This window comes from Apteryx mantelli, chromosome 5 (assembly GCF_036417845.1).
Source record: "Apteryx mantelli isolate bAptMan1 chromosome 5, bAptMan1.hap1, whole genome shotgun sequence".
NCBI classification, from domain to species: Eukaryota; Metazoa; Chordata; class Aves; order Apterygiformes; family Apterygidae; genus Apteryx; species Apteryx mantelli.
In genome coordinates this window covers 33476261-33500191 of record NC_089982.1, presented here as the reverse complement: position 1 = coordinate 33500191, position 23931 = coordinate 33476261, and the positions used below count along the sequence as shown (strand labels likewise).

The 23931-nt window shown below is 38.4% G+C and overlaps 1 protein-coding gene and 1 long non-coding RNA gene across 13 annotated transcripts in view; one reads left to right on the top strand and one right to left on the bottom strand.

Moving 5' to 3' along the window:
- IL15 (interleukin 15) overlaps nucleotides 1-20752 on the bottom strand; it is a 33899-nt gene extending 13147 nt beyond the window's left edge. For 3 of the 12 annotated variants that reach the window (XM_067297757.1, XM_067297763.1, XM_067297764.1), the window contains exons 1-2: nucleotides 19583-19919; nucleotides 10304-10433 (exon numbers count right to left, since the gene is read on the bottom strand). In XM_067297757.1, coding sequence (XP_067153858.1) covers nucleotides 10304-10366 — 63 coding nt within the window. In that variant the 5' untranslated portion in view covers nucleotides 10367-10433; nucleotides 19583-19919. The other 9 variants (XM_067297758.1, XM_067297765.1, XM_067297759.1 and 6 more) reach the window with 6 other exon arrangements.
- The window catches only part of LOC106492124 (uncharacterized), a 57666-nt gene continuing 49611 nt past the window's right edge, over nucleotides 15877-23931 (top strand). The window contains exons 1-2 of the long non-coding RNA XR_010884371.1: nucleotides 15877-15984; nucleotides 16874-17001. This is a non-coding gene — a long non-coding RNA (uncharacterized lncRNA). The remainder of the gene's footprint in view (nucleotides 15985-16873; nucleotides 17002-23931) is intronic.

Here is a 23931-nt window from a genome sequence, read left to right as displayed (position 1 = left end):
TTTTTTCCCCACTGGATTTTTCCACCTTTTGATTTCAGAGCCTGATTGACTGACCTTACTGATCTTTGTCTTGGACCTGTATAGGCTGTCAGTAACAGTTTTGCATCAGAGTAGTCATGCAGGAGTCTGCTTTTTGAAAATATGGATCTGTATTATATTACAGATTCTTTACACTGCTTCTGTACAACCAAAGGGCTGCAGAAAATCCTGTTGCAAGAGGTATATCACAGCCAGCCTAACGACTTCATTAGCCCCTGCTGGTCTCTAGATAGACAGTATGTAACTTACAGGCAGGTTGTAATAGGCAGATGAAAAGAGGGTTATAGTCTTTACAGCTAAAAATTAGAACAATGCCTCTGACATGAACTAGAGAAGCGCACAGAATTTAGGAGCTGCTGCACTGGTTCTAAGCAAAAGTCCTCCAGACCAGTATGCTGCTTCCAGCAACTGCAGCCAGTCATGAATGCTAAGGAAAGTGTATGCTCCTTGATATGCTCTCAAGTCTCCAGCAAAGAAGAATGCAGCTAAAGCTAATCAGATCTGGGGCTAGTATTTTCATGTTTATTTCTTCTCTAGCTTCCTTGTTGTGTATCAGTATAGATAAGTATTTGCTCTGTAATGAGTTTTTCGGATTTTAATTAGCAGTTTCTTGTACTTAAATACTTTTTTCAGCTTGCATTTCAAATCTTGACAGGCAATGGTAAGTTCTAAACTTAATATATGATTGTAAGTAATTAAAAAACATAAAATGTTACATCAGTGAGACCTCTTCATAATGCAATTTTCTGAGTGGTATTCCTTTTTAAAAGCATATATAACCTAAGGGACATATCTTTCATTTTTTGGGTTAGCTTGAGCTTTCTAAAAGTCACAATGTCACTACCTTGAGTAAATATCCATATTATTTTCAAACATTACAAGGGAACAAATGCTGATGTTCACCCTTTTCCTGAAAACAAGTATTTCATTTTATTGTGTTTTTGCTTTAATTTATTTTTGTTTCAGTTCACCAAGCTCTGTGAGAACATTTTCATCTTTTGAAGTAGCTATTTCAAAGCTGAGTAACCTAGCTGGAAAAGAAAAAACAAACTTTCCTGCCTTAAATGAAAACTGTGAATAAAAAATGACTGGAAAGGTTATCATTTACTAATTCTAAATACCTGGGACAATGTACCATGCATTCAAGATTATTTTAGCACCAAGCCACATGTCTATAGGATTCTTCAGACCACATAGCAGTCACATCCCATAGACTTCAGCTTGAGGTCAGCTGAATGGATGGTAAATATCAATTTATCCTATTGGTTTCAGTAAGATTGCAGCATTTATCCTACTCAAATGTGTAGTGCAATTTTTTTTCCGAAGGTGCTTCCATATACTTAAGTTTTTCAGAAAATCTGATGGATGTTGAGAAAATGTATCCATTCACTAAATCCAATCAATACTTTCTTCATTTAGGTGCAAAATCTATTACTTTGAAAAGGCTACTTTTTCTTCTATATCAGAAATATTTTAGCTACTCACATTTAACTCATACAAGATAAGATTAAAATACTCTGTGTGCGTGCTACTTCAATTCCCATTTTTGCAAAATGAAGACTGAAACAAGTTGTAAGCAAAATACAGAACAAAAACTAGCAAGCAAGACAGTCATCATTCACAATTTCTAGGATAACAACATTGTAACAGTTAAGAATCTGAATCTATAATTTACAGAATTGTTTAAGAAATATACATATGACATGGTGTGTTTTTCTGGTTAGAAATATGAAGTAGTGTTTAATACCAAGATTTCTTTCATTTGCAAATATTTTTAATGGTTATGCTAACTAAAGAGAATGACCCTGTCTTAGAAAATAACTTAAGTATAAAGAGAAATCAAAATTAAGGTCCATGATTTAAATCAAGTTTTTTGTTGCTGATATTTAAGTCAAGACAAAACAGGTGACTTAAATTGCTTTGAGATAAATCAGTCTGTGCCGGTTCTTAGGTGCTAACATACTTTTGATACAGTATGAACACTGAGCTGTTAATACAGTTACTCGTAACAACCTTCAACCCTAGGAAGCAGAGGATAGCTACTAGCCCTCCATCTTGTTGAATCACATCATTGTTGAAAAGTCACCTTTACTGAGTGTAATACAAAGCTTGTATTAGCCTTCTCTACATTTATACATTAGTCTACGTTTGACAGTCTTGCTCAGAGCGGGAATCAAATAGTGTACTATTTTCTTGTAAAAAAAAAAAAATTTGTCGCATATGCACAGCACATAAATTTGCATTATTGACAAGTCATTAACCTTTAACTGGGTGACTAAGGCAACTACTTTGTCCTCACTATGACCCATATATCTTGAAACCTCCTACAGTTTAAAATGAGAGCTTGAAATATTCATGTGTCATTTAAATTATGCAAAATAATCTACAGGCATCCATAAAATTTCATGAATCTGAGAGACATTTTCAGTTACATGCGGGCAGGAGATAAGTGGGTTTTTTGTCCTTCAAAAAAAAAAAAAAGAAAGAAAAAAGGAAGACATCAAAAAGATGATGTTTAAAAAGTAGAACATGAGAAAAGTTTCACAAAGATTCCATAGCAAAAAAGTCACTTAAACACTTGAAGAATGAATGTGTCAGTTGGGTACATGCTCTAGATGTTTCTATTATATCATCATACACCTATAATATATTCAGATACTGTTAGATAATGCCTAATTGGATAACAAATGTTAGTAGTATAGGTTTCTGTAGCACAAGTCGAGTGTTATTGAGCATGGAATAATAAAAAAGAGAGAGGGGAAACTAGTAAAACTGCCTGGAGTATATATGCTCAAGGTATCCAACTGCTGACAATTGTCTGTTTTCTCAAAGCTCAAGATAAAATGGAATATTGGAAAGGACAGCTACACTTTGTTCTGATTAGCTACAGATGCTGCAAATGGTAACAGCAGGTAACCCTAACAGTTTTTAACCAGTTTTATGCCCATGTGGATTTCAGAGCAGTGCATTATAACTTTTCACTAGGGTTCCCCTAGATTCTCTCTAGCTCTCAGTTTCTTACCTCTACCTGGTAAGGAAATGAAAGCAAACAGATCGATTTTAAACTACTGGCTCCTACAGAGAGAAATTATGGTATCAGCTGAGGAATGTTTATAAAATCAATGCCTGTAGTGATGACTCAACTATTTTATATTCCCCAAATGTTTTCCACTAATCAGGGTAGGCATCCGTTCAGTTACAGAATAGAAGAGAGAGAAATCACACTCACACCAGTATGTGGGGTAGGTTCAGCCTATGAAGACCACCTTCTGGTTCCTGGTGCTGTTTTCACAACATTTCCCAGCACCACTGAATTCATGGCATTGAATAAAATCTCTAGAAGGTCCGGTTCATCCCCAAGCTGGCAATCAGAAGCATTTGACACTGAATTACACCATAAAAACTTAGAAAGACAAGATAGAAGTTTCAGGAGTCCTCCACTTTTGAGACAAATCATATAAATTCAACAACTTGGCATATATTGTCCTTCAAAAATAACAAATTCCTCTCTTAACGCAAGGTCCTTTGTTCCACCACCGAGCTCTAAGGCATCTTCTTGAATGGTGCTCTCTATTGAGAACAATCCTCTATTCTCCTCTTTTCTCCCTCCCACCTTTGTTAGCGCCAGCCAGTACATCCCTCTTCCCCCAGCATACATGCATACATTGCATGTCTGGCCAGAGGAATAAGCCAGTCCCCTTCATAAATCAGGATTCTGAAGGCCACTGCCATGTCTCTCTTGTCCTTCAGGAGTACTAGACCCCAAATGCTTCATCATAACTTACTAATTTTATGAAATAACGGTTTATAATGTCTGAAAAACTTTACATTGAGAAGTTCTGGCATTTGTGAAAGGGTGAGAGTATTCCTGAGACAAAGTTGTCGAGGAAAAAGTCTCCCAAAAATTGGACCAAATTTTATATCTTCACTGAGTTTTCTTCAAATTTTGAAGTAAAATTGAAACTTTTGAACATAAAAGTTTCACAAGGGCATATATTGTGACATGCTTTTGTTCTGACCTGTTCTCTTGCAGAAAATGAATGCTGACTGCAGAACTAACTCACTAAAGTCTTTTTATTTTTAAGTCTCAAAGTTATTTGCACACATAGTCTTCATAAAGGTGCATGTGATTTTTACTGTGAAATGGACTCTTTCCATGTTATACAGTATTGTTAAGTCTTGTATCTTTAAATTCACTTTTTCTGGAAAGAGGCAAGCAAGTACAAAGGAACATTTTAAGTGTGTAATTTAGGAGAGACAAAATCAACAGTTCAGTTCATGTACCAATCAAAATAGAACAGCATAATGTATCTATAATGATCTAAAGCCTTACAGTTTTTATAGAACTATGAAATCTATTTACATGTTTTCAAGCAATGTTTTGGATCTGGGATAAATCTTCCTGCGTAACCACATTCTGACTTGACATCAGCATACTGTATATCAAAATCTCAGTACTATATTAATGGTTGCGCAGATTTGGGGGAAAAAATTGTTGCCCATTCCTCCTAACCATGTGATGTGGCAGACGTACATTTTTCTAAATTTTCTGTCTGCATTCAATTGTCATCCATGGGTCTGCAGGAGCTAAGCAGAAGTCAGAAAAGCCAGGCACAAGAGTACAGTGTGAATGGAAAAAAACATACCAGGAAACTTCTGCAATTTTCCCAAAGGTGAGATTGTTTTCTTTCTTGTAATAATGTCCTAATGGTGCGAATTTCTCAATTCATAGCATATTCATGTTCCTTTTACTTTTCAATAGCAGAGGATACTGATTAAGATTCAGTCAAAGGATATGCTCCGTTAGTCATTTTCAAATTGTGGTTGAAGTTTCACTAAAATTTTTTACAAGTACAAAGCCAATTCTGTGTATCTGATTTTTGTCTTTTTTTTTTTTAGGTGGATTGAATAATACAAATTAATTTCAATGATTTTATATACTTAGCTTAGCTGAAACTGATTGTGTTTGCTTTTGATTGGAACTTATTTTTAGAAGAGATTATTTTGGCTGCATGGAATTTTTCTTTAAAAAAATCACCTTCATTTTTGCAGGACACAATTTTTTGGAGAATTCATGCCTTATACTAATGCTATACTACTTTTTTGTTTTAATCTTTTGTCTTTTTAATTAAATTAAATAGTGTGTAACTCTGCAAACATACCTGACAATACATTTTAGTGAAATGATTAAACAATTTTCTTTTCTCTAAAAGACACAGAAAATTAAAAATATATATTTTCTCAGGTCACCTCATATAAGTGAGGGAGAAATCCTCTAATTACCTATGAACTTTCAAGTTCAGCCAGAGAACATCACAGTAGAAATAAACAATCAGCTAATGTGTGATCTAATCTAAACTTGTGCTTTCAAATTATTTGGTAAACTATTGTAGAGACTTCTTAAGATAATAGAAAATTCTGTTTGTACTTGTAGCTGTTAGAGTCAGTGGAGCAAGACTCAGGGTGAAATGTACATATGCCCCCCTTTATTTACTTTTTTCTCAATTTTATGGTAATTTACCTGTTTATATTAAAGATTAATTTTAGGAATAAATTCTTATTCAGAAGCCTCCTTAACCACCACCTTGTTCACCACTACTTCAGAATATGACACAGGACTGGCCAGGGGCTGGTTCAGTGCATGCAGAGGCACTGTTGAGTACATTCAGGATAAGTAATTGTTTTGGGGGCCTGAAGGTCAGTAACTTCCTTGTCTGCTTCCCCATCAAATTCCCAAGGGCCAGGTACTCAATACTAACTCTTTGTTTACGGCACCTTTGCTAGCATATAAGGGTACTCATACCAAAGTAGCCAACAGACAATGACTCAAAGTCATTTTGGTTATTGAGGGCTGGTCTGATTTCTGGACAACAGACCGGGAACCTTATTTTCCAAATTTCCAATAGTGTCATAATTACTTGTCTGTTCTACAGTGACTGGTATCTCCCTGAGCTATTTTGTAGCCACTGTTCTAATTGCTACAGTTCCAGAGTGTTTCCTGTTTGTTCTTAAATAATAAATAAATCCTTAGAGCATTTCAGAAAAAAATCTCTAGAAAGTTATTATTTTTGTAATACTTAATTTACAAAGCCATCTACAAATTGTCATTGAAAACAGAGTGCATAGAGATGTAGGGTTTTCCACAAATCAAGGGGAGTTTAAAAAAAAACACAAGGAAATTGACTGAAATTAAGGAATAGACAATTAGCTCTTGAGAATTAGGTTTGCCATATTTATATTCTCTTTAAAATGACCAAAAATACTGACTACCTATTACTGCCAGAATTAAATTCTGGAAGGAATTTATTATGCTATGACATTATTAGGGATACTTGGACAATAAGATTTGTTCTCAAAAAACACTGGTTATCTGAATATTCTTAATTAGCTTGTGTATAGTAGTTTCTAGGATAGTATTTTATATAAATAATCTCTTTTAAATATAACCAAGAAGACAGCACTTGAATTAGCTCAACTATGAAAGCATCATTCAGTTCAAATCTTTATTGATCACTGTAGATCTAGAGTAAAAAAATATTCCTACAAAACCATTACAGAGCTCACAATAATATAGTCCCAGAGGATGGATTCTCAGTTTTTTTTCCTAATAGTAGACTCTTCTACCATGATTTAACATTTTCAGACCATCTGCATGTTTGTTTGTTTTTTTTTAACAGGCACAACCTAGGTGTTAATGGCAATATGTTACGCATATTTTTGGATAGCAAACTCTGTTGAGAAGGATGTTGTCTTTTTGTTTGTACTTGCATAACTACATCATTCACTATTTATAGATAAGAAAAATGGCATAAAATGAATAATTTAAGAGATGATAAAGTAACAAACAGCACAAATGCCAGAGGAACAAAATCACACAGAGTTTAAAAAACAGTAGTGGTGCAGCTGTATTTAAAAATATTCTCTAGATTTGGAAGAAAACACTCACTTTCAGAAGTCATGAGGCCTCTTTTAAGTTAACATGAAGGATGAATGAGGTGAAATAGCTAAGTTAGGACAGAGGCAACATTATTATGACCAAAGGGCAAAATAAGCTCAGTTACTGAGATAGTAACGTGATCCTATTTCTGCATCTTTCTAGATGAGTAATGGCTTTTTATGTTAACAGCAATAAGGGAAATACTATGGTCAAAATAACACTGGCTGTATTTGTATTTGAAATACTTAGCATAATTTAAAAAAAATTTGCTTGTGGTACATTTGATTTTTTACAGTCCTAGAAGAGTAAATAACCTTATCTTGACTCTCATGTGCCACAGGCAATCATTGTGGAACAGCTAACATGCAGTAACTTGTTCATGTGCAAGGCAGTGGCTCATGACCTGATCTGTTGTATGTTCAGCACCATCTGTGAAGCGCCAGGACCTGCACTTTAGTACGAGAACATGGGCAGGAGACTGAAGAGGTAGGGGCAAAGGTTCAGGGAGTATAGTCTGGAGTGGAGAGATGGAGCATAATGCAGGAGATGGTAGAAGTGTAGAGACTAGCAGGAAGGAAATGTAGAAATCGGAGCACTATAACAAGGTGTAGTTTTGGGTGGGCCCTGTGGCAAGTAAGGACGTGCAGTAGTCTAGCCCACAGTACTAGCTGATACCTAAATCCAGCCAACAGGGAAAACAGTATGGTTTCCTAAGAATGACATTTTATCTTTTACTGCTATCTCCCAAGAGAATACAAACAATATAATGCTATGGAATTAAATAAACACAAGAAACAAACCTTATAAACAAGTGATCTTTTAGGCTGATGAAAAATACTCCCTTAACAGGCAAATTGCTACAGGTCTAGCAAAGGCTGTAAGCGGCAGGGCCTGGAACACTGACTCCTTCTAGGAGTCTAGCTGTCTGTGTTCAAGGCCAGCTGATATGAGCTGTTGTGAAGAAAGAGCTGGAAAAAGCCTCAGCAAGGGCCTGCCCTTTCTTCCCTCGGGAGCTGTTTTTAAGCTGAGGCTCTCACCTTTGGCCCCCGCCTGAGCTATACTGCAGCTGCCCTGCAGCCATGCCTGGCTGTGTATCCTGTTGATCTGGACCCTGACCCTGGCCAGTGGATTTGACTTCCCAGCTTGACCGGAGACCTACCCTGTCACTATGGACTTATCTGGCTGTATGCGGGCTGTCTGACCCTGGTCACCATCACTGAACCAGACCCTGACTTCCTGGCTTGCTTTTCTGGCCTGATTCTGGACCTCATCACTGCAGATTTGCCGGGCAATTGGGGGTCTAGGCTGCCCCCAGCTGCCACCCCCAAGCGTGCCCTGCTCACCACACTGGCAGTGGTGGGATGGGGCCCTGGCTAGCGAGGCCCCTGCCCTGCTGGACAGGTTATTGTGCTGTGCTCCCAACTCCCTTCCCTTAGGGAGCAGCCAGCCCTTGCTGCTCCCTCACAGTAAGAGAAAACTCTTTGGGGATGACTAAGGTGCTTTAGAGACGATATTACCCAATTGTTCCCTGTAACTGGGGAACTGTTCCATCTAACATTTCTACCCTGAGGTGCACTAAAGTTTTAGCATTTTCATCAAGTTGTGTTTTGATGAATCTAATGGTTAATTTTATTGTTCCAGTACAACTTAATACAATTAAAATGAACAAGAAATGATACAGTTGCAGGTACAATAAGTACCAGTCAATCAACATGGGAATAATTTTACCATTTAGCCTAATGATTATTTCCATATCTTACAAGGGTGGAGAGAGACTATTAATCTCAATATCTGAAAGCAATTTGGGTGTGTGATCTAGCTATGCTACATTCTTCACATGTCCCATAAAGCTTCTGCTGGCTACTCTGATCCTCCCAAATTCCCATGGGTTACAGTGGTGGGATTTGAGTTTCAAATGCTTCTCCATAATCACAAGGGCTATATTTCTTCCTGCTTTTAATGTAATCACTTCCTGCTCTGATGTAATCATTCTGGAAACTTCCATAAAGTCATATGAAGCTATTGGGTAATCAATGTTTAACTCTCAGTTTTGAGCTGATTAATTGTTTCTTTGGCTTCTGCAAAAAAACCACAACTGGTAAGCCAGTGAAAAGATGAGCTATAGTTTCAAGTATGAGCAATTACACATTTAGAATTGAAGAGGCTTTGAGGTAAACAGCAAAATGATCAAAATTCATTATTAAAAAAGCTTACCTCATCCAAAGCAGCTACCATAACAAGCATGAAAACCATTCAGCCCTTTCCTGTCTGGCTTTTCTTTTCCTGTCTGCATATTTAGGCAGCAGTGCAGCATCTTGGTGGGGCAGGCCCAGAGGGGTGGTGCTGTGGGGGCACCGTGGTGGTAGGGCTGCCTGCCTGGCACCTGCCTCAGAGACCTACAGCAGCCGTTGCACGTGCAGTGGCCCACAGGCATGGTGGTCTGGTTTTGGCTGGTGTCCACTGGTGTACTGAGGCAGCTGGTTGATAGGCAGATCTGGGTCGCCTCACAACCCTGTCCCTGAGACCTGGCTGGCAGAGCTGGCACCGGTCCCCCCAGTGGAGCCACTGGTGGAGCATCGCTCTGTCCCGGGGTGGTACATACAGGCCTCCTGACATGGCAGTGTACCACCCTGGCTGCTCTTTGCTTGTTGCTGTGGGACAGTCCGTGTTTGGAAGTGGGAGAATCCCACCTCAGGCTGCCAGTGGTTGCTTGCTGACAGGTGCCCACTGCTCAGGAAATGAGCCTGCCCAGGGATGGGGAGGGCTGGCCTCCCAGTAGGTAAGCTGTGCGTAAGCCTGGGGGCGTACACAGTGCTGCATCCTAGCGCCTCTGACGATCATCTGGACGTGCTTCATGCTGGGGATGCAACCAGCGGAATCATCCAGAAAGCGTGTTGGGGAACTGTGCAGAGCACCACAGAGACTAGGCACTTCCAGGGTTTTCCTCCTGTCTTAAAACACCCTTGAGGGGAGGTTATGGCCTCAAAAATAGCACGCAAGGTCAGCTACAGACATAGACACTCAGTCCAGGCAAGAGGGACGGGCTGCTAGAGCTTGCTATGCCACAAATAAACTGTGAAAAACACGTATGTGAAAAATCCCAGACCTAAGGCCATTTACTATGTAATTCTGGTATAAGTGAACAACAGGAAGTGGAAAAACCGCAGGAGACAACTGTAAGAAACTAGTGATCTCATCTAAAATACTGGAAATATTTTCAAGCCTTAAATTTGCTGCATTACCTGGTATTCTTGTTAGGTCATAAAAATAACATTTAAAGCTTTGCTGAGCCTTCATAAAACTTCATGTGGTTTAAATGACACTTACTTGATTTTCCAGCCTGCTCCATGCTCCAGCAGAGTTTCGTTGTGGCTGTACCGTCCTCTGCATCCTGTCTGCTGGAACATTACTCAGAACAGAAGCATAGAGTCTGGATCAGGAAAGTGCATTGTGGGACCTAGTGGTGGAAAAATAAGTATATTTTATGTTGTAATAAAGTTCTGGGTGTCTCTCAGCCCGACTATTAAGAGCTTTCAAAACAGAAAGTTGCTGAAATTTCACAATTTACTTTTGCAACACTTCAAATCCTCTAAATGGATGAAAAAAACATGAGAGATTTTTTAAAAGGGTTTTTTTTATCTACTACATACTAGAAACTCACCTTACACTGTCATCTTTGAATGCTGCAATATATTGGGGGGGGGGGGGAAGAGGTCCCCTAGAAAACGTGTGTTGTCACCAAAGGATATTTTTTTGTGACTTCTGCTGACAACCAGAGGAGAGGTTGTAGCCGTGTTAGATGAGGGGAGTGTTAGTGTCATTACCATCAGTGTATAATTCTGTGTTTTTGAAGGAAGAGCTCCCCTAATTACCACAACACAGCGTGACATTACTTTTAATAGTTGCCCTCTATGTAGACACAGTACAGTGCAGATATGCAATTTTACTTTTGTTCTCCTCTGTTTTATGAAATAAGTTAGAGAATAAATGAGGTAAACCACATGGAAGCAAGGTCAGGCCAGCAAGCAATCTACTATGGCACCTTCATTTTAGCAGTGTTTTCATAGTAAGGAACATGGCAGCTGTCTAGCCTGCTCTGTAATACCTCTTTATTTTTAAATTATGCTTTTTCAGCTAAAACAATAAAGACTAACTAGAACCTTTCCGTTTTCTTTTAGAACCTGCTTTTTCCTAGATTCATTTTCAGCTCTTTTCGGTGTTTGGGTTGGAGAAACAAGCAATTTTTAAATCTGTTTAAACAACTAATTTTGTATTCACAGCAAGACCTAAAAGTTATGAAGCAGAAAGAATGAAGACACTTTGACAGAACAGTTTATTTGGATGTTAATATTTGTATTTTTGATTAAAGTAGTCCCAACATAATCTGCAAGAAAATAAGTTTGTAAAGCTACTCTTTTATATATACTGTTTTCTGTATTGCACAAATGGCCCGTGAACTAGCAAAGTCTGGTTTTCTGCACATTTGTCCCATGACTGAATTTGGGGCACAAGGAGATTGAAGACTGATCTAAGCTTTTCCCAAATGGGTACTTACAGGACAGAGTGATGGGGAAGGGTCTTAAGTTCCCCTTGGGAAACAAACAGAACAAACAGGAGGAATTGGAAGAACGCACGTAGCCACAGAGCTAAGGCCCCACTGTAAGGTTAAAGAGATGTGGTGGGATAGCTCACATCACTGGAGTGCTGCGATGGTTTGACACAGGCTCTTAAGGGAAGACAAGGAGGGCAGAGTGTGTTCTATGGTATACAGTTGGTGCCAGGCCTGCTGAAAGCTGATGGGGCAGGATCAGGGGGAGCCCAACAAGAGGGACGTAGGGGTGAGTGTCTGCTAACAGCTGCCTGATTAAGAAGAGGAAGTGGACGAAGCCATCTTTAAACAAATGGAAGAAGTCTGCTGATGACAGATCTGGTCCTCACGGAGGACTTAAACTACTCTGACATTTGATGGAGGACACAAAGAATCCAGCGGATTTCTGGAGTGGTGCTCTCCAGGGGCTGATACTGAAGCCAATACTGTTTAACATCTTCATCTGGACAGTCATCACCTTAACAATGGAATGGGATGAACCCTCATTAAGTTCAGAGGTGACACCAAACTGGAGGAAGCTGTTGATATGTTAGAGGGCAGAGCTGCTACTCAGCTGCACTCCAACCAGCTGGAGGAATGTCCCGGACAGGAACCACATGAAGTTCAAAAAAGACATAAGCAAAATCCTGCATCTGAGGTGGAATAAGCCCATGCAGCAGTACAAGCTGGAGACTAGCTGGCTAGGTAGAAGCCTTGCAAAGAAGGACTTAGGAGTGGACAGCTAGCTGCATGAGAGTTAGCAGTGCATGTTGCAACAATGAAGGCTAACCAAGTGTAGCCAGCAGGTAATTATTTCCCTCTAACCAGCGCTTGTGAGGCTGCATCTGGAACACTGTGTCTAGTTTTGGCCCTGCAGTACACAAGAGATACTGACAGGATCTAGTTGCTTTCTCCCACTACTTACAGAGAGGTTACAGAGAAGACAGAGCTGGACTCTTCCGAGGACTGTACATTGAAAGGACAAGAGGCAACAATCCAAGTTGCCTCCTGAACAAGGGAAGGGAAAGGAAATCTAACTGGATATGAGGAAAAAATTTCACAGTGAGGGCAGTTATGCAGTGGAAGAGGCTGCGCAGAGAAACTGTGGTATCTCCATCCTTGGAGGTATTCAAAAATCAACCAAACAAGGCCCTGAGCAACCTGCTCTAATGTTGAAGTTAGCCCTGCTTTAAGCAGGAGGTTGGGAGAGATGACCTCTAAATGCCTCTTCCAATGTAAATTATTCTAAGAAATTAGGACTTAAATTAAAAAATTATGTGGTGGAGGAGGGAGGCAGAGATATGCAAACATGCACAGATGTGTGATCACATGAGCATTATTTTCTTAGGAAATTAGATTAAACACCAATAATTTCAAAGATACTGGCTGTGGACCCAGTCCTATTTCTATACATGCAATGGAGCTATTGCCTGTGGTTTTGTTAGGGTCTTCTGCAGCTGGGTGTCAAAGAACAAAACCCAATTTCAGTTGTTTTTTAATTTGAGCAAGCTTAAATTGTTAGAGTTTAAATTTCCTGTGCTGAATGACTTCTTCAGGATAGCGATTTTGTTTTAAGTCACACCAAGAGTAGTTCAGTCATTTCCAAAAACGAGTAGAAATATGCATTCTTCCCTCATACTAAAGAAAATGTTTATAACCATTTAATTAAAACTGTGCTTTTTAGTAATGTCTTCAAATTTGGCAGCATAGAAGATCTGCACAAACTTGGCCAAGTCATGAGTGTCTTAGTTTACATAATTGCAGAAGAAATTTGTTGGCACTGAGTATTTGATCTCCAGCAGTCTATTCACAATGAACATACTCCATTTCAGAGCTTCGTAGGCAAGCAGTGCTTTTCATTAAAAAAAAAAACGCCTCCTGCAGGGAGAGGGTGGTGAAGGCAGTGGAACAGAAATCAGTGGTATTGCTGGTACACAGCAGTGGACTTTGAGTAACCTGACTGAATAGTAAACATGGTAAAGAATTAAGACAGGATGAAGACAAAAGCAAGGAGAAAGGGTTTGTGTTAACAGAAGTGGAAGGATTTATGAACACTAAAGCATACTCTTCTCCAGAACTTGAAACTGAATCCCATGCTCAGTGCCTTCCCATGAAAACATAATTTTAAAAAAAGTATTACATCTTTAATCACAGTATGGCATAACTATTTCTTTTTTCCTCACAGAATTTCTGAACAGAATGGATTCTGTTTAGTGAATGGGCCAAGCTACTGAAAGGGACCAATGTCCTTGCTTGAAGAAGGAATGTGTGTAGAAAAAAGGCAGAAGATTACAGAAGGAGAAGCATGGGTTCGATGATAAAAGCAACTGAAGAACACAGGCCTGTTCTTGCCTTCATCTCACCATCTTCGTGTGATTTGGGCAAGTTCCTTAACCCAGATTTTTCACAAGTGATGATAATTTTCTGAGTACCCTCCTATAAGAGATCTTGACTTTAAGCTGCTTTATACATCTACCTTAGGATGAGAAGCCTCATGCTCCCCAAGCATATATTTCTCATCCTTATAGTCAGCTTGTTCAGATGCACATATCTCCAGTGCAGATGGCTAAAGTCTGGAGAAATGGATGCCATCTACAGAGCTTGATTCAGAAAAACACTGAGCTCTCACAGCTGCAACAGGAAGCACTGGGGGCTAAGAGTGAACACAGACATTTATAAGAAATGTTAAACAATCTCTTTAAAAAAAATCCGTCTCCAGGTATCATGTTCTGGATCCTAAATTTTTAGGTTCTTTCAACCTTTTTCATTTGTAAAATCAAATTCCTGTCTCCTTATCCTTCAACACTGTTGAGAAAGTGAACTAATTCATGTTCAAGAAGCAATAGAATACTGTTGAGTGCCATAAAAGGAGGACAAAAAAAGATGAAATTAATTATTCTAAGTTTAGAGCATGGTGCAAGGAATGTGCACCAAATCAGACATGGAACCATACAGATGAAGAGTACATGAAATACAGAATATCTGCTTTTCCTATTATATATACATTCTAGACAGAGTACAATTACATTTCTTGTGCTCATGAAACTACTTACTATTTTTTAAGATACAGCTGAATTAAGGCAATAGAATATTTTTATTTATTTATTTATTTATTTATTGCTTTGAAATTAAATCAAAGAAGTGGAAGAAAACCATAATCAGCCAGGCAGCATCTAAACCCCCATCTGTTTGACTTTGGCCATCACCAGTGTCCAGTTTTGATATCACAGGGCCAGTTGGACACTTGGAATCCCCACATTGAGCACGCTAAATAACGTAACAACTTTCAGATGGAACCTTTCCTTCCTATCCTTTCTGCTGCACACCAGTGATCTGCGCTGCACAGAGCTGTCCCAAGTACAAGTAATCATATTCGGTCTAGTATCAGAACTAATCTAGCCTCAGGAATGCGAAACACCACCTGATCTATTTACCCTGCCAAGAAGCAGCATAAAGAAAAACTCCACCTAGCAACTCTGTCTTTATCAAAGTACACCAGGAGGGAAACAAAACATATTTTTTACTTTCTGCCACAGGCTACAATAGATTAGTTGGTAAAAGTTTACTGTGACTCCCATTCCCTGTTCTTAAACGCACATTACAAGCTCTCGGTTGTAACAAGTATGCAGATGTCTATTGTTTTAAAATACTTTGGTACAGTCTAATGTGACATTCAGATTGAGGCTACATGACTCGGGAGAGAGCCCATATGGATTATACAAACAGATATAATTAGTGATTTTCTGAATGAGTCTCTTTATGTTGATGCCATTTTGTCTTATAAGCAGGCTGATGACAGCAACCAGCTGCAGCTTTCAGATTTCAGGCAGCATTGTTTTCCATATTCCTGCAATACCTCTCCCTTAGTCCTGAAAGGGCAGACAAGGTTCCTACTTTCCCTCTCAGGAAGACAGATAGTGACACTTTGTCACTGGATGGAGATATATGAAGGTACCACTGGTACAGGTGCCACAACCCTTATTGTGCTAACTCTTATTATGCTAATGCTGCATCAAAGGAGACCATTGAGTTCATGTCTAATTTCCCATCATGTTGGATACAGAATTAATAATATGTTAACGATAGTGAATAACATATTAACAGTTAATTTGATATTTGAGATATGTGGAATGAAACCCTGTCAGTGTTTTTATTCCTTTACATAAAATGGCTCTTCTACTAGTCCGGTTGTTTGCAAGATCATCTGTTATCTCAATATCTGTATTATCATATTTTGTATCTGCACATATAGGATTTGTGGGAGATGGTGACCTGATATCTTCAATGAGCTCAAATCCTTTTTCCACAGGGACAAAAAACTTTTCCACGCTGTCCTGATTTATTGCTTAAACTCTAGGGAAGAAAATTACAGAGTGCATGACATTCTCAGCCTTCTGGCAGAGACTTCAGCCAGAGAAAGGTAAAGTGGGAACGATTTTTTTACTATCTGTTTAGAATATGATCCCTCTATTCAAAAATAAATTACAGCCTGTAAATTCACTTTGTTCATATTTTTATTTATAAAAAGGCTCCCTAAAACATATGATATACTAGTTATGGACAGGTTGGTTTAACAACTTTGGTAATATTGTAAGATTTTAAACTGCCATGGTGTCAGCTCTTCCTGAAAGTCTGCATGCTTTTAAACACTGTTTCTCACGGGGCAAAAAAACCCAGCCATTCTTTGTTAAACAATTTTTGAGCATTGGCACTAGAGTTAATTGTTAAACTATTACACTATGAATTGCAGCCATAATGGCAACAATCTCTAAGTGATAAACCTGTGCTGCCATTAAAGACCTACCACATCTGTTGTAGCATGAAACACTGTAAGACGGTTTGTAATGATACATATATCTTATTACCTGCTGATTATAACCTATTGGTAAGAACAACAGTTTAATTATATAGTACATCTCCTGCTGGCAAAAAATTCTTAACACAAAATTCTTTAGCAAAAAAGAATTAGTCTCCTGATTTTACATTATTACATTGAGTTGTGACTGGAAGACAGAAAGCTTTTTTTAGGTGCTGAGATGCAACAACTGTGTTGTCATCATGATATAAAAATCCAGCCTTATGTCCTCATGAATCCTGATGGATTGTGGAGAACAGACCATAGAGTGCTAATCATGTAAAGGACACGGAGGAAATCCTAGCCTAGACCATACAAATACCTCTCATGGAGACTAGTAAAAAATTACGTCAAAGGTGGCACTCAGCCCTGGCCAATGGGATCTCTGCTTACGCTGATACAGTACAGACAGCTTGAATGAAATGATGTCTTTCTACTATATTTCTTCCTTCAGATCTACTCTGAGCATGGGCTCATAGCATCAGTCTTGGGAACAGAACTGGCCCAGCAGGAGCAGAAGAGAATTCAGTATCCAGCAGCCTTGGAGATGGGTGCCAGAGGCTGAGGTTCAGCACCAAAAGGGTGAGAAAGCAAGTTGTTCTGAGACTAATGATATGGAATTGAACGTCCTTTTGTCTATGAAAGAGTATCTGTGTGTTTAGGTACTGGGAACCTGAAACAGTCCTATCCCTTTGAACTCCTTCTTAAAAAGGCAGGACATAGGTCTTACATGAGGACCCATTAATAGTCCTTTCTACCAAAGTTCGGTCTCTGCGGAAACAGATTTGTCAGCTTGTTTGCGAGTACAGCATTTATTCCTGGAGTGAACTCCTGTGCTATTGAAGTCTGTGGAATAGGAATCAGAAATCTGGGCTGAGTGAGAAGAAGGGGTGTCTCTGAATTTGGGAACTACTTATAAAATAATAAGATATTGCTTCATACACACATTGCACATATCTCTGGGTAACCCTCAGTTGCATACAATCCACTAAGACTTGTCTGTTGAGAGTTGAGAGATATGTCTACATTTGTAACAACATCTTCGATTTCCATTTTCACCAAGTGTATCTTACCCTGTTATGATGACCAGTGTTTTCTCCCTCATCACTGTGATGCATTTATTGCACTGACGTTAGCTGTTATTATACAACTTGTTAAAATGAGGTATCTTTACAGATACCATATCATATGTCTATAAGAGAAAAATAACTAGGTTTGTCTAATCAAGATGAGAAGACTCAGAATTTAACTGCTCCTAAGTGTAATTCCAATCTGTCCTAACAGACTGATAGATGGAACACTGTTGTTATTAAGAAGGGAACCTGAAGAACTGATATCATTTACTAAAATAAACTATTTTGAGATCCTGCAACAAACTAAGACATGCAACAGTTCAAGGCTAAAAGGTTATATTAAGAATAAAAGCAATTGTGCCTCACCCTCCTTGTATTTGCCCAGTGTAGATAATTTTGTTCAAACAGTTGAGATTCCAAGATGAGGGTGGGCTGCTGGGCTTTACTGGCACCCTGCAACTCATGCACTGTACTGGCCTCTCCCTGCAGAACAGTGATTTACTTTACAACACAAAATGCATTATTCTGATAGAAAATACATCGTATACAGGGGCTGTTCCTAGATTCTTATCCTCCCTGCCATGCCAGCTGCATCAAGTTGAAATCCCTGAGCACAGAGGAGGGAAACGTTTGGCCAAGAGAACACTGCAGGCGATATTACAAAGTTTGTGTCAAACCTGTCACCGGCCACAGCTTGGAAGATGTTGATTTTGTTGTAAAGCAGCTGATTGCTAGTTAAAGTGAGAAGTGACTCTTCATTCTTCAGAACAGATGTAGCATTATGTTATTCATCCTACCCAATTGCTCCACATCAGCATGCATCTCTGTCCCCTGTGATCCCTCTCTATATTCAGTGAAGGTCTCAGATGCCTCAGAATGGATCTGACTCTTTGTATACTGTATTTCCTGGAAAATTAAAAACATTCCTAAAAGCAACAGGCTATAAGGTTATGCTCTGAAGAATTGGCAAGGCTGAACGTTGTTGTTAAAGTTTGCAGAGCTAAAATGACTGTGACAGGCTATAAAATCATACTACATGTTCTTAAAGTTTAGAACAGCCTAGTAGGCTTCCAAAGAATGAATTTGATTCCTCCATTGCTATATAAAGAACATTTGTCTATAATAAACTGATTTATAATTAAGTCTCTCCTTCCAAGATAAAATAATTAAGTGATGCCTTTCCATTTGTCTAGCACATGTCAAATAAATTGGCAGCTGTTAATAGAAATAAACATGTTCCTAATGGGCGAAGCAATTGCCATGCTATTGACTATTTGGAAAGTATAGCAAAACATACTCTTGTAATTATAATCAAGAATCTCAAAGTCACATTTGCACTTCTTCTACAATATCAGACAGTTTTTTAATAAGAAGCACAAATGTACCTGCTGTATACAGAAAGAATCATACAGATAGGGTTTGCACACAGTAAGGGGAATTTCCTATTTTAGTAGATTTTACTGAGGTAACTTTGCAGGTCTTAACAAAATACAATCCTTCATAAATTCCTCTTCCACACATCCTGTGCCTCCTACCTATTAGGTGAAAAGTGGTGATTTTTAACAGCAGACATGTAAATGCAATTGCTTAGTTGGTTTACTGACCAGCTAATACCTCCCTTTCAGCTACTGTATCTGTTTAACCCCATTTCCAGTAGGACTGTGTTTGACTGCAGATTTTGAGTTCCCTTTCTGCATTAAACTGTTCTTTCAAGTATATACATTAAGATGGCTAATAATTTTTCTCTCAGCCTTTTGTCTCTGTCCTTGCTATGCTAGCTGGGCTCACAGCAGTATATTTGTTTTCTCATTTTTGTTTTGTGCATTTTTTAGAAAACAGTGACAAATTTTCAGTGGCTAACACCAATTTCCCGTATTGGCTTATGTCTCTCACCCAGTGGAAACAGAGAAACAGGTACCAGGTGAAAGGTTATATATTAAAACTATTAAACTATTACCCTTTATGTTTAAAACAAATCTTACCAGACAATTTTAAAAGACATTAAATAATGGGAAGCTAAGCAATATAAGTTCCCTCATCTTTTCAAAAAAAGAAAGAAAGAAAAGCAAGAGGATGTTTAAAATACTCACAAGTCTCGGAAAAGCTGTGTAGCAAGCTGGCACAGAAGTTAGGATAAAGTTTGCACCAGTGACAGCAGCAAACGCTCCTCCCCCTCCTCCATTCTCTTTTACTTTCAGTTGTTATATAATAATTAAGGACTACGTTTGCACCTAATACACTGTGGAAATTACTCTCACCACAAATAGCAGAGGGGAGGGATTTCCCCCTTCTATTTTTGTGCAATTTTCAAACTTGAAAAAAAAAAAGTGGGGAAAGGCATATGTCTCTGACTGCGAAGGAGGGCTAGTGACTGAAAAACACTGAAGGCAGCTGTAGTCTTGAGCAGTCACATTTACGCGTGCTGCCTCTTACCATTCCCTAAAGGGAAGGAAATGTGCAGTTTGTGCCCTTGTCTCTACACAGTCCCCGCCCTCTTTGTAACTAAAGTGTATCTTTCCAACCAAAGGTCCTAAGAGTTGATTACTTTGAAAGCAGATAATGATACTTCATGCTGTCATTCCTCCACTTCTCTGTAGCCCAAATAGTATTTGGCTGGGGCAGCCACCCGAGGAGGAGAAGAGAAGTTGCCTTTTGAAGCAACATGAAGAAGAGCAGGACCATCAAAAATGGTTGGCAGGGCAGAAAAGAGCTTCTCTGAAGAGGACGGCATCTAGCTTGTTGCAGGGTGACAGGGCAGAGAGGTGGCATGGGCACAAGTGACATCAGAACAGAAAAATAGAGAAACAGGGACTAGAACTGTGTTTCCAGGGTCTAATTTTAGAAGGCTGCACAATGAATTCACTTACTTGAGGCAGCTTACTGTTCAGAGAGGTGATCACTTAATTTCAGTGTCCACATGCGCTGCTATATTTTGAGGTTAGACACTGGGGTCCAGCGTCCAGTCTACAGAGAAGGTACTCAAGTGAAATGCAGGCACCTTGATTAGCTCTTGTAGAGGATCTGGTTCTGAGTCACGACCACTGCAAAGAACCTTACAACCATTTAATACAAGACATAAATGCAGAACTCACAATTTCATGCTCTCTGTTGTTCTCCCACACTACTCTGTACATGTGTCTCCAGAGCAGAAGTTCCACACACTTCTTCTGGTCTGTCTCAGTAGAGGGAGTTAATATTGCTTTAAAAGCAGTTGTGCAGACATGGGAGGTTAAATCTGCCTGAGCTGGCAGCTGATAGAAGTATGGCCAATATTTGAAAGAGAAACTGAAAGTACAAAATTGACACCTGATGACTGATAGCTGGAATTCTTGCAGTAACAAAGTACAGAACTGTAAGTGAAAAGTGGGTACCAGCACTGCAGAAAAAAAAAAATCAGCCTAGATAACCATTTATACTGAAGGAACATATTTATTTATTAACTGTCTTGTAATTAAAGAAGCTTTTTCTAAAACAAGATATAAAACATATAAACACTTCTTTCAGTTTATTCTGGCTTTTTCCAAGAATGACAGTAAATAATTCCAAGTATGTGTGTGTATGCGTGTGTGTGTGTATTTGGACTTCAGATCCTAAAGTCTATCATATTTTGTCAGTGTTTAAAACTGAAAGAAAATAGATGGTTTTCCATTTGTCTTTGCTTTTTGGTGTTTTATCTTTGCTACACTATAATATGTCAGAATGTTATCAACTGGAAAAAAGTTATAAACAAACAGCAAAAAACAAGCAAAAAAAGCATTAGGTATGTGTAAATTCTATTATATTTTATGGGAAAAGGGGAAAAAAAACACATTTTAATATTTTTAAAAATCACTTCCCAAACAGTTTTCTTTGAATATTGCAAAATGGAAACACTATATATGTATTTTCTTCTTTTTTTAACTAGTTCCCTGGCTTTGCTTTTTTTAAAGACTACATTTTGCTAGCATTTCTGAAGTTAAAATATATTCTTTTTCTAGCTTAATTTAAAAACTGTTCCTAAACTGTTCATAATACAGTAGTTATATACAAAAATGATGCAGGTGTCAGTATGTATTATGTTATGATAGGGTGGCAATACCACCTGCACTCTCTAAACATTTAATTTTCGTTCATTTTCTTAATTACACAAAAATGTGCTTCCTAATTACGCAAGAGATGTTTTATAGTCGTCTAAACACTACTAGCCATAGCAAGGTGTTTATTTATAGTATAAATTATTCTCATACTCTCCTACAAGCAAAATATCCCTTTGTAATTTGTGCAAGTCTCATTTATAGTGGACACAGACTATTTGGCAAGATATTGGCAATTACTCTCACTAATGAGCTACTAAATTGTAATTTAGTATTATAAGTGCAGTGACAAAGAACATGAATAACTTACAATTTGCAAACAGTAAAGTGAAAATAGATGTATGAATGTAATTTTGAAATTAAAAAAGGATAACTGAAAATTCAAACATGAGCATCCTGGCTGGAAACAACATCACCCAAATTGTGTGGTTGCACTACGGCCAACAACAGGTTTGATTTTGTTGTACTCTTAAAAATTTGCCTCTAGTCATATGAAATGACTTCCTCTGAAATTGGTGTTAGTTCTGTCATGAAGCAGCAGGGGAGCAGAATGAGGCTCCAGGTATTACTACAAGAGCAAAAGTGAGGAAGATGGAGGGAAGAAGGCTTTTCTAGAGCAATGTGGTGTGTGTGATTATACAGAAATGCCGAATGTTCTGAAGGCAGTCTTGAAAAAAGCAGCGGCAGTTCTTGCAAAACCCGATCACCTCAGTGAGGTTCCCAAATGACTCAGACCCAGCTTTCTTTGATAAATTTTAAAATGACTGAAGATAACTCTAGGCCATTCTTTTCTCATGTACTAACTGAGTATCAGCTCTTTTCAAAAACCATTCTTGAAATGGAGGCCTTCTCTGATAAGACGCCTTCAGAACTCCTAGCTGTTCTCTACAAGTAAAAGCATAATGATATGGATTTTTTTAAGCAAAATTGCAGAATTTTTAGAGTACCTGAAATCAAATGTGCTGGCAGATGCGTAAGATAGTGTTTGCAATTTGAATATTGTCTCTTCCTGAGAAGTATTAATTTATTTAATTTTTATAATATTCCTGCTTTATTCAAGAAGTTTCCTGCAGAGTAAACTACTACACCCTCAGTTGTCAGTGCCATGAATTAACTGCATACAGAAATGGAAGAACTGCTGTTTTCTTCCTCCAGGTGGAAGAGTGGATATACAGAGCTGATAAATAGGTACAGCTTCTGCTCACCCCACTCCCAATGTGGCAGCCAGTGGAGCTAACTCGGGGGAGACAGCCTTCTTCTTCTGAAGAATACCCCTGGCATGCTTCATTACTGAATGCCAAGAGCTGGGGTTATCGGGCCCATGTGGACATGGACAAAGCTTGAGAGTTTGGATCTTGCTGGTAGTGGCCAGTAGCAGAGTGCCTTACTCTTGAAGCAAGAGAGGGACAGAGGGGAACTTGTGTGATTAGGGACTTATGTAAATCTGTCTTTGATATATGCTAGGATAGTGCATTTCTGTAAATTGTAATCTTCAACAAATCATACACATAATTGAATTTGCAAACTGTCCTATACTAGACTAGTTCCATAACAATACATAAACCAATACGCAAGTCCGAAATAACTATATGGCAGATCTTTTGCTGTATTAGAACATGCAATATACTGAACACGTTACTAGCTGGGAACATGTGCCTTCTGAAAATCTAGCCAGTCCTGCTTCATGGTTGGTAGAGTATTTTAGATAATCCGTCTCTTTTTTCATATTAAATTATAACATCTCCTAGATTAGAGACTCTTCAGATTGGTTATTAAAAACTTCAGGCATCTTACAAATGCTTTTTAATTTCTAGACACAACTGGAGAGACATTAATATTCTGCCTTTCAGAAGCATGCACAATATTTCTGGCATGTTATAATTTATCAACTATTGCCATTAAACATGGGCTATTCCTATTTAAAGAGATAGTGTTTCCAAGCAAAATTATATCGATTGCTAAGTTAGCAAAATCAAAACAAAGGGAAAGGCATTTAATGCTTAATAAAATGAGTAGGATTGTGCTTCTGAATTTGTGCAAAAAGCTATCATAGAGAAATTCAGGATGAAGCTTCAGCCCACTGGTTGGATTTGTGTGAGGAACCTTTGATCATATGGGTTTTGTTTAGTGCCCTGTGAATAAGCACTATGCTATTTAGACAGAGTATTTGCAGTATTTCAGCCTAAAATCTTTGCAAGATTGAGGGTTGCTCCTTCTTAACTTGCATGAGAGATTGTGAGTGACTTGTCACGATACAGCAAATCCTACGCAAAATAAAATAAATATATGAATAAAAAGCTAGCTAACATGATTGATTTCTGGGATGTGTCTTAGCACAGTGGAAAACAGCACTCCAAAGGCATGTC